Genomic DNA, 11,669 nt, shown 5'->3' with positions numbered 1-11,669 from the left:
ATAGCCATCAAGATATCTCCTGAATTGTCCTGTGGTACGGACACCAGCTGCAATGGGACCGACAGCTGGGGCGTGGCTTTGGACGCTTGTGGTATCCGTGTCAGTTATGGCTACCATGCCCCCCCCCCTTCCTTTCTCCTGCTGGGGTTTCACGGGGGTCTTTGATAGGCAGAAACGATGACTCCGGGGTGGCAGGGGAAACTCTAGCCCCTGAAGCCGTCTCCACTGGGGAAAGCCTCCTTAGGTTTCACCAGGGCCGCCACGACTCCCTCAATCTTGGCCTTAGCCGGGTGAATCAGGGCCTTCAAATCCTTGGGCTTGCCTGAGGCCTTCACCTTGGGTGGGGGGTGTCACCGCCTCACCCCCCCCCCCCCCTCAGCTTTCTCCATCGGAATCAACCAGGGCTTCTCCCCGAAGCTTACCCGGGTTCTCAGACTTCCTCTTCACCGAGCCAGAGCATTGGCTTGTGGTTGATGGCAGTGATAATGCACCCTGCCTGGCAACCGAGGACCCCGACCTGGCGCTCCCAGTGCCCGCGGACTTGCGGTGCTTTGCCTTTTGTTGGGCCCCCGTTGCCGGAGCTCCCTCAAAGTTCTTAGAAGACCGCTCGGACTACTTCTCACCTGCTGCTGGGCTCTTCCCCTCCAGCCAGTTGGTGAGCCGGTTACGACGATCCTTCATAGTCTGTTCGGACATATTCTTGCAAAATGCAGTCGTTCTCCACATGCGTTTTGTCTTTGTGAATGCAGTAGAGGCATCGAGACTGCTCATCCTCGAAGACATTCTGTAATCCGCATCCAGGGCAGCTCCTGAAAAGCTTGGATCCAGTTGTCGTGTTGCCTTTATCCTGGGCCAGGTCCACGTGGGGGAGGCCTCAAAGATCCTCCGGAATCCTCCAAGTAGTGAAAACTACAAAAATTCACCCTTGAGGGGCATAGAAAATTCCAAAACAGGTCCCCGTTGATCAGAAGAAGAATCGGTGGAGCTTGAGGCTCGATTAAGCAAAAATAGAATAAACTTAGAGAAAGAAAAAATAAATCCGCTAACGCAGTAAAAGCTCGCGAGCTACAGCATGAGGACTCCCAACACTTGAACGTGCGGTAAAAATCTGAAGATGGCTGGTAGAGGCAGTATGACCCAGAGATCAGCGATTGGTTACTAGTAGAAATACAGTTCAGAACCGAAACAAACTGATCTCTTTACCGAGGATTCCCAGCCTGACGGGGAACATTCATGCGCATGTGAATCCATGCCAGACCCCATGCCGGAGAACTGAACTGTGCACAGACTACAACCAAATGCAAAAGCCGGTCAACTGCGCACACAATATTACTTATATGTTGCCACTACTAATGCCAGAGACCAAAGACGCTTGTTATTTGTATCTGCAGCATTTTCAAGTTAGTCTGCATTTCCTTTGTGCTTAGAACACTGTCTAGACAATATTTGCTTATTAACTAACTGCAAGTGTTGATGTTGTATCTGAGCTATTTTTCCGGCTAAAATGAAGCTCGCCATGGTCTAAAATACTGCCCTTTGCCTCATCTTGTGCTTAGAACACTGCCTAGCCCATACTTGCTTGTTTACTAGAGTCAAGTGTTGAAGCTGTATCTGAAACACTCTTCTTGCTAAAATGGGACTAGTCTGCTTAAAATACTGTCCTTTACCATACCTATTGCTAACACAGACTACCCAAATCCTGGTAACCTTATGTACCTAGTAGATGGTAAACTGCCATACACATATGCATGATACACTGTCTATACATGCCAATAGATAGTCCTATGGAAAGCATGTATCGACCCACTTGTACTCTTACACGGTTAGCTTCTTCTGTCTATGTTACGAGCAAGAAATGCTGCCGATATGCCCAAGCTAGCTGAAGCCTGTTTTTGCCAACTTCTGCATCAGGCCATATTAGCACCTACACACCAGGTAGCATGTCAGCTAAACTAACCACCAGGTCTGCCTCTTGTGCCAAACACTACACTCACCTAAGCTACACAACTACCCAGACTGGGGTTAAGATTTGTACAACCCATATCCATGCCTCTGCACCTCCCAGACTTCAGCACTATCCAGTCGACTCACTTCCTCCCACCACTCCACAACCTCTATTTCAATCCACCTCAGGTCAGCAACAGCCAGATCTACCGTCTAGACAAGTGGAGAACTGCAGCCCCTCAACCACCTCTAGCTACAGTCGCCCATGCCAATTTACCCTGAAAAACTGAAAGCTAGCAACCAGATCTATGCCCATGAGAAACTATCACCACCACCGGCCCTGCCAGCCTAAGAAGCAACTCACTTCCATCACTCAGAAAAGCCTGGTCCCATGTCACCACGACAAAATACTCCCCCCCCCCCCCCACCCCCCAACCAATACCAATGATAAATCATCTTCCCCCATCTAGTAATACTAGTACCACTACTAACCCAAACATACCTACCCGCCCAATGAGTCCAAGTCCAATACCCACTACCACTACCACTATTCACAGCAGGAATAGCAAATCAAGAAATCCAGGGCACCCTCATTAACACAAGGTCCCTACCGGCCCATGCCCTAGACATTGCAGATATTACTACACACAATCCGGACTGCCTAGCCATGACAGAACCATGGATCCACGGGGCAGCATGCCCAGCCCCTGCCTTAGCAATGCTAGACAACTACGCAATCTGTAGGATAGACCGACCATCTACCAAATGGTGATGTGTAGCTATCATAGCAAACACCCTCAACATGAGACAATCAACAACTATGTCTCCGCTCAGGGGAATTGTTCTCGGTAAAAATGACTCATACTGCCACCTTTAATATTCACCTGATCTACAGACACCCCCCCCCCCCCTGCTACACCCTCCTCCGGGCCTGTACTCTTGACAGCAATGTAGCTCAGGTCCTCTCTCCTAACACCAAACCGAACTCCCAGACTATCATACGGAGTGACTTCAATCTAGGTTTTAATGACCCACTAGACAAAAATGCTCCATCTCTTGGCAATATTATGTCAGCACTCTGCTTCTCGCAAGGCATCCAGAAACACACATGCTAAAGGCTGCATCCTCGACTGGCTTGCAGACCTTAACTGTGAGCCTGCCATTACTTTGAATTCTAGCTGTCCATGGTCCGACCACCACCTCATTACTTATTACTATGAAGCTTGGCACCACTAATGGGCATAAGGGGTGTGGTGGGTGACAAATCCCCCATAATTTTAAGTGGGGGGAATACAAGAGGGGCACTGAGCGGGATGAATGCCAGTGTGTCTAGCCTGCAGCCTGCCTGTGCAGTGACGCGTGCAAACTTGAAACTTCAGACAGCAGCAGCATGGGTAATTTTAAACAAGATTCTTGTTACAAGAACTCTGCGTGCCCCTCTCCCTGTGCATTTGGAGCATGCCCTGGCAACATACTGCAGCCCCTGCGAGTGCGCGGTGTACTGCTGCGTAGCCTTCCAGAACGAAGGAGAAGCCAGCAGGCAGCAACACATTTCTCCTTAGAGACAACAGTGTGACTAATGATCTTGCCATCCGTTAGGGCAGGTCAGCCCAGGTAAACCTGGAAAGATAATAAATTTAAGCTTCAGACCCGTGGCAGTCGCCTCTGTGGCAGAGCAGGACTCATAACTGGCTATTGGATTAAGGTCAAGCACCGGAACAGCGTTAACAGTCAGCAGTGGATGCTGGCAAGGTTTAACGGCAAGACATGACCATCTCTTCCACTGCTTCTACCAAACAGCAGGGGTAAAGAGCACCTAGCACAGGATTTTGCTACCCGATTTACTGAACCAACCAAAGACGAGAGTTTGTGGACATTCAGATCAGGTACAGTCTCACTTCGCAGGATTATAAGTGAACAGACTGAATATACGTTTGTGTAAGTGCATGCCAAGGATCATAAAAAACACGGATGTAGTGATTAGGTTGGGTAAAGGAGACAGTGAGTCACTTGATTTTAAGTACACATTTGAACCTGGTCAACCTACAAAAATAAGGTTGGTAATTATAATGACAAGATAACATGTTGATCGAAGCAATTTGCTTTGTTCGCTGGAACCCCGCCCCCTTCACAACGATTATCTGTCTTTAGGTGCCTCTGTTAATGCTTTCACTTAAGTTCACCTGTGTGCTTCAGACTAGCAAAGGTTTTATACATCCCTGGTTCCTTCTCATACAAATAAATGAGCAGGATTTCTTTTCAATGCAATGAGCTCCAGGTTGGGGCAATGTGTTGGCAAGGGTGACATTAAGCCTAAATAACGCGAACATTGGTGATGCATCTTTCAGTATACTAAGAAGCATGAGTGTGTGCATTACATTCCATGTAATGCTACTCTAGAGGCAGTGCACGGCTAGGTATATAAACAGAGTTCAGGCTGTCACCACGAGTGTTTGTATGCCAAGATTGCACAATACTTTAGCATTGCATCAATTTTCATGGGTTTATCATGCTGGCCGTTATGCCAATCCAACGTCCCACTCGCAGGATTGAGACCTGTAGGGGAGGGTTGGTCCAAAAGACCCCCCCCTTGCCTACATCCCTTCCCCAGGTGAGGGGCATAGCTCATCGGGCGTCCCCTCATACCACCAGGGCCCAGGTGGTGGAGGGCTCACCTGCTGAAAAAATTGCCCACACGTATTGAATTTAGCTAGGCCTCAGAAACCATTTTGTCTAATAAAGATGGTGTGAGCTCAGCGCACTGTAGCGCGGCCCCCACCCTCGGAGAGTTTCAATGATCCCTGTGGCCGCAGATCCGCTGTGAGCCCATTCCCACAAACAAGACGGACATGAGCTAGCGTAAGATACTAACACTAACATTTCACCTTCCGCAGTGTATCACTGCTCCCAGCATGACCCAGCCAGCGAGGCCTGGGTGATGAAGAGAACTGTAAAATGGTCATCGGATGAAAGCAGAAAGTCCCCAAATATTAATGCCAAGACTACTTGCAAAGCGTGCATTTCTCCACAAAACTCCTATTAAGGAAACCTGTAAAATGTATAAACATGATAGAATGCAGCAATGAACACCCCACACCACTGCAGTTGTGTGCAAATAATAAAAAGCGTTCCAGGGGATTATTCGTTGTGTATCATTGAAACGCTTACACTCCACGTCCCGCGCCATAACCGGACTAATGCTGCTAGAGTACAAGGGAAGACAAGTGTAACCATACAGAGGGCTCATGTGAAGGACGCGCGAGCATGCACCCGTCATGTGTGTATGTCTAAGCCCTTATGTGCCACTACCGCCACGCACGGTGGCGAGTCACTCTTTGTGCTCCACCAACCACACTACTACCTCACTTACTGCAAATGTATATGCATATAACTAAATGTTGTAGTTGTTAAACTTAAGTGTACAAATAATGTGCTCAGACTGGCTACATTTGAGAGACATTTAGCAAAGTTAAAATGTATGTCTTCGTATGATTGAAATGCGTATTGTATAGTATTTGAGTGTTATGATGTTTCTCACCTAAAATTGGCAACACACGAGGAAGATACCTTTGTGAATATGTGCAAGGCCATTCCCCCCTCCCACCCTGCGAAGACTGCCAAACAAGAGAGCAGAGACCCGCGCCGCGCTGCTCCACCTCCCCCAACTAGGCTGGAGCCGCTTCAAAGATTTGTAGTCCCCTCTGCAGCACCCAAGGCCACAACCCGCCACCTGCATCATTTACAGCACAGCAGTAAACCTCCGCCTGAATACACAAATCCAAAGGCGCCCCCTCTTAAACCCCACAACCCACCGGATCACCTTAGACTTATGGCCCCTGTACAATTAGGACACCCAATACTGTGGCAACATACAGCAGCACATTCATAACGACTTCTAACAAGACAGAAAGACATGTACCGCCTGTCTCATGCCCTGAGACTTGACCGGTACCATAGGTCGAGGGGCTAACAGGACACTGGTAACCATGCACTGATGAATGACCATCAAACCCCTCTCAAGGTGCATTCCTCCTGTGTTGCATTAACCTGTAGAATAACCTATTGAAAGATTTACTAAAGAAGATAATATTGCAATAACTGAATGACTGCGGTGTGCATGGCCTAGGGCAAATAAGTCAGGAAAAGACAGTCATCTCTGACACTGGCCACAATGGCACAACAACACCGCCCGGATGAACTCGGCTGACCTGCCAGGCCCAGCCCAACCCACGCGGCTGACCAGTGATGTCCTCCAGCCAAGGCCAACCACATCGCAGCAGCACCTATAGCTAGTCATCGCCACCCAATCCCATTGAACTTGTGCCCCTTATAGTAAATAAGTTCCGATGACGTGTTTTGTAAATATATACGCCTGTCTTTGCTATTATCAGACAGAGCGCTCTCGGAGTTTACAGAGTTCTTTGCATGCCCTATTCTGATTGATAAACTCCCATTTACGCTCACCCGCACTCTGTCTTGGCCTCATTCCCATTTTGGGAGAGTCCTTCATTGGCTCTCATTGCGGGGAGGATCGTGCTGGTTGGGGACGCTTGCCTTCAGACCTTACGACGTTTAAGCACCTCAAACCTGGCTGGTGCTTGAAATTTGTAACATGTAGGTTAAATCACTATACCTGGCCTAATCGCCAAGGGACCCACATACATATGTTGAACAATCAGTGTGCACAGAGAAGGTGGCTTGCACCATTGGAACCATTACTAATGAAGCCCTTTCTTATGAACACGTTGTCAGCAGTGAGGCCTGCATCTCAGTTTTAAATGGGAAAGAGGCAAAGGAAGTCTCCCTTACTATTAAGGCACCATATTGTGTTGAGCACAAACCCTGAGGAGAACAGCCTCTAGTAAAGACGGGGCACATTACACAATCATTGTGTAGTCACTCTTCGGCGAAAACCATTGCACAGAACCACATCGACTTTCAAAAAAAGGTTTTAAAAATGCATAGCCCGTTTGCTCTTCAGTGTTAAATTAATGTCTTTGTGCAATGGCGGATAAAGTGACAGTCCGTCAAAGTGGCCGTGCTGGGGTGCAATAAGGTGGCGAGTTACCCAAGTGTAGGCGTAGTGCACAATGCGCTTGGGGGTCTCTGAAGCGGTGCACTTTAAGGTGATTCCAAACTAGCTCTGTTCGTGTTTTTCATCAGCTTTGGTTAGGAACTGCCCATGGTCGGACTGGGCTATAAAACTGTCTGGCACCAATGGGCCACAGTTGCAAATGGCAATTCTTTTTTTGACACTGTCAAAATAGTACCCAAAGGGGGAAGTTTGCTAATATGTGATGCAAATTGTGCATTTTAAAGAATATTTCTTGAACACTGGTCAAAACTACTAGCTGCATAGTGAAGTTATTCCTCAAATTGGCCCATACCAGCATTGTGTTGGCCATGCGCCAATTGCCCTATAGGCTAGTCCGAGCTTGATACTGCCCTAACCAGCAGGTGAGTGGATGATCCCTGGCAGAGGCAATGTAAAAGTTGGAGGCAAGTGTCTCAAATACCACTTAGTAAGGTTTCCCATTTAGGACAGCCATCTTGCTAACCCATGCATTTAACCACTGCCAATCACCACAAACCTCCAACTAGTTTGCTTTGAAAACACCCTTTGCATAAACTGCTTCAATGACATTCATGTACGAAAGACTCCTCTGCATTACATATTTTTGCATTAATAAATATTTTATTCTGTTTTGACAACATTGTGCTCTCTCCACAGCCCATCTTAAAAAGAATTGCAGCTCACCATCTTCCTCCCAAACACGGCATAATGAATGCATTGCGATTCAGGAATGCCATGATGGACATTGTAACTTTCTAAAAGAGTACATTGGGGAAATATTTTTAATTTATAGTTCAGTGCAAGCTTGGGGGTGAGGGGGCTTTGCACTTTAATCGGAAGTACACAAGCGATAGTAGGTACTCATAGAAGGACATCCATTTTGGTAGGGGCGAGGGTCTGAATATTTTTCCCACCCCCCCAATCAAACAGGATACATAAAAACCATCAGATTCTTCAAAACGCTTACCAGTTAGACATGGCATTGAAGTCGGCTCCAGTCTCCCAGTAATCCAATATACTGGTTGGATCCTTTCCGGATATAAATATTTTCTGGGTATTTTGGCTTAACATGCATGATCTTTGATCATTTAGCATCCATTAGGTCACTGAGGTTATCTTGCAATTCAACAAATAAGATCCAGAATAATAGCAAGGAAGGAATTAAAACGCAATTATTCTGTAAACTTCAACGAACAAGATTGTTTGATGCGAGGTAAAGTATACCATCTAAAAAAACCTGCATAATATTTCATTGCATGCTTTGGAAGCACCGACTTTCGACAAAATGTACAAAAATTCAACACTATAAAAAAGTTTTGGTAATCTAAGACTGCCTGCCCTGAAACATGTTGTAACCCACTTTAAATTCTAATGGTTACAGAGTAAAAAGGCAAATTTAAAACCACTCAGTTTCCTGGGTTAATGGTAAAATCATCAACGCCAACTCTTCAAGTGTTCAGTCCAGGGAAAAAAAAAAGAAAAAAAAAAGCTGAACTACTTTTTCAGCCACGGATGTGCTTCAAGGGAGGCCCTGCTCCGGTCACCGTAATCGTACAACAGTTCTTCACCGGCTTGAATATCCCTCGAGGCAATCAATATAAGATGAGGCACAGTGTTTATGTCATGAAGTTTCGTGTGACAGTTGCCAGCTTTGCTGTGATTGATCAATCTTCCGAGTCTATTGGATTCTCGTGTGGCGTCAACACTAAAAGAAGACAGAAGAATACATCATTTAGATTTCAAAGCAAATATGTCCATATTTCATTAGAGTCTGAATTAAAATGTCACTACTATCATAGTTGGGTTTTTTTAAAATCCAGAGGTCTGGAACTTTTCCTTTTGCAGATACAGAATACAATTGGACTTTAGCGTGTGAAGTGGTTAGCTTCAAAGAGTCAATAAAGTACTGTAACATGTACTTGCATAGCCCAAAACAGTGATCAGTTACTCCAGCCATAGCTGAACACATGCTGCGCGCCCCCACACAAATTTGGTTCTCATGGAAGCAAGGGCACACTTAAACACTCAACACCCCACACCAAATTATATATACATACACCGTTTTCCTACAATCGTATAGTAGGATTTAACGCCTTTCACTGCAATGCACCATTTTACCATTTATGTTCAGACTACATTGAGGTGATCAAACTGTACGGCTCCATGTATCCTTATGGTATTTCCCCACTTTTCCAAATTATTATTTTTTTTTTTAAATGTGTTTATTTATAAATCCACACAGGAGACATTATACAAGAGCATTACATGTAGCATCTCAGGTCATGTAACCCAGAGTGCCCATCTTCCACCCATTGCGTTCCCCGGCAAGCATAGTTCTCAGGCCTTAGACTGACTTGGCGGCAATGGTGGGTCCTCCATAGCGTGAAGGGCCCTTGCGATCAGGCGCGGTTTGTGGGTCAGGGCCGGACCACTTCCAATTCTTGCGACTACATTGTTTTCACATGAACAGTTCTTTGACCAACATGGGTCATCTACATCTCTCAGCCTTGCCCAAATCCTTAAAGAGGAAGAGGGGCAACCTTGGCACGATTAAATTACAACATGAATAATATTCAGGATTTGCCCTCATTCCATGCACACCTTTTTTGGGAGGGGGAATGAGGGCAGGGGTATCAGCAGCAACAGTCATTTAAATGAACACAATCTTGCATAGAATATACAAATGTTCTATAATTCAAAAATGCCAGCAAGGTTTACGACGAAAGATAAACTAGCCCACATTAAACATTACAATTACCTTGGTCTGTGGGTGGCCAATAACATTATCTCCATGGGATTTCCATTGCAGCAAGCAGGAAGAATGGGCCAGTAACTGGACTATACCAAGCTGAAGTCATACTCCAAAGTACACCACTGATCTGTGCAAAACCAGACCATCGGGCGGTCAGGTCGCGGGATATATGTGGGGGGGGCCTTAACATCTTATAGCCTGCACGACTTTACTTAATATTAATGTAGACCATTAGGTAAATTTTTCTTAAGTACAAAAGTTGTGGGACGTCTAAGACATCTTGGTATCAGGGACGGAACTCTTAATATAGGCCTGTACTACACAGTATAGGAGAGTGGCTGAGCAGACAGGCTCATCGGAGGGAGTTACACGAGCTGTAGAGCAGTACAAGGACATCAGTACACAGACCCAAGAAAACTCACTTATTCCATACAGCAACAATAGCATTCAAATGGAATCCAATTATAAAAGGGAACATTAATGCAGGTGAGTAACTTTCTATTCTTTACATATGCAGCACATTGAGTGACAGTTAGGGTCAGTAACAGCACCTAGTCATCAAATTTGCAAAATTTAGAAGAGGGGAAAGTTTAAGGTTAGACAGAACATAGCTAGCAACCGTTAACAAGCACACCCACCCTAATGGATATAGGCAGTCTCTTTCCTAACTCCAACAGTGTACACAATTAAAGCCTATGGAGGAACCAGCATTGCTAGCAGCAAGATGGACCTTTGGGAAACCAGGACAGCTGAAGTCAAATGGACAGTTCTGGTTCTGAAGATCTTCAGAGGAAAAGTTAGTTAACCAGTCAGTGGTTCATGAAAAAAACACAAGCTCTAGGGAAGCCTTCCTGATAACCCACAGGCTGTTAGGCCTGCATAGAGGAGCTGAGGCTAACTCACAATGAAGGAACACAGCACTTCCCAAGCAAGGAAGCAATGACAATGTACACAGCAATTACAACCCAAGCCCCACAGTACCTTGAAATTGAAGCTGGCTTCCTTCGAGGTGCAACTTTGCAGACCCACATTCCTGCTCCTTGGTCCTGGGGACAAAAGTGGGGGGCCTGTGGCAGGTTCTGCGGCAACACTCATGAGAAGGGATCGGCAGCAATGGATCAAGCTCCTTCAGCAGCTTTGTGGTTTTGGCACCCTTTTTTCAGCACTAAACTAATATAGCTCTGGTTGGATTAATTTAATTACTCTGTCCTAAACTCTGGTGAGGGGGAATTTTGGTAAATTATTCCTGCCTCTGGAGGTCCACACGGATGCCTGCAAGGTTTGAGCCGAATTAGATCTTCAGAAGACGATGCACTCGATAATGGTCCAGGTACCCTGGGTATTGGTGTTCTGCAGCCCGGTAAAGTAGCAAGACGTCTGGGGATGGCCCAAAATGAATAAGGACTAGAGGCTAGAAATTAGCCTGCTAGTAACCTGCACAAAAAAGGTAGTGAAAAGAAATTACTGCAACCAGCTATTTAGGTTAGTTACATGACATGGAGTGGGAGGAGTTACAAAGTAACCCCACAATAGGTGGTGTGTACTGGACCCACAAAAGGAAAGCAAGATAAATCTTACTATTTTTGGGAACTGTCGTTTTTTTCAAGAAATATTTAAACCTAAAGTCCAAGAGACTCTTCGGTGACACTAGAGGGTGGCGGTGTCACCAAGGAAAAAAAGATGCCTGTATTAAACAGAGTTTGCCAGTAGAAATAAAAATTTCAGTCAGAGAAAAATAAATGTGTGGTAAAAGGTTCAACTCACTTAGGAGATTGGAAAGTCCAGAATCCAGCACAAGGGAATTGGCACAGAAACTGAAAATTCTCCCCTACAGACAAGCTGACTAGGTGGAGTTTTTTTTATAGTCTATTTTTAATTAATCGCACAGTTGCAATGGCA

General features: G+C 45.8%; 1 protein-coding gene across 3 annotated transcripts in view; it reads right to left on the bottom strand.

Annotated features, from left to right (window-relative positions):
• Window positions 1–7,619: 7,619 nt before the first annotated feature.
• The window catches only part of KMT5A (lysine methyltransferase 5A), a 115,332-nt gene continuing 111,282 nt past the window's right edge, over window positions 7,620–11,669 (bottom strand). For all 3 annotated transcript variants that reach the window (XM_069619671.1, XM_069619673.1, XM_069619672.1), the window contains exon 8: window positions 7,620–8,723. In XM_069619671.1, coding sequence (XP_069475772.1) covers window positions 8,513–8,723 — 211 coding nt within the window. In that variant the 3' untranslated portion in view covers window positions 7,620–8,512. The remainder of the gene's footprint in view (window positions 8,724–11,669) is intronic.

The sequence above is a fragment of the Ambystoma mexicanum genome, chromosome 10, assembly GCF_040938575.1.
Source record: "Ambystoma mexicanum isolate Mex_15411 chromosome 10, UKY_AmexF1_1, whole genome shotgun sequence".
Taxonomy (NCBI): Eukaryota; Metazoa; Chordata; class Amphibia; order Caudata; family Ambystomatidae; genus Ambystoma; species Ambystoma mexicanum.
This window is presented reverse-complemented; position numbering and strand designations above follow the sequence as displayed.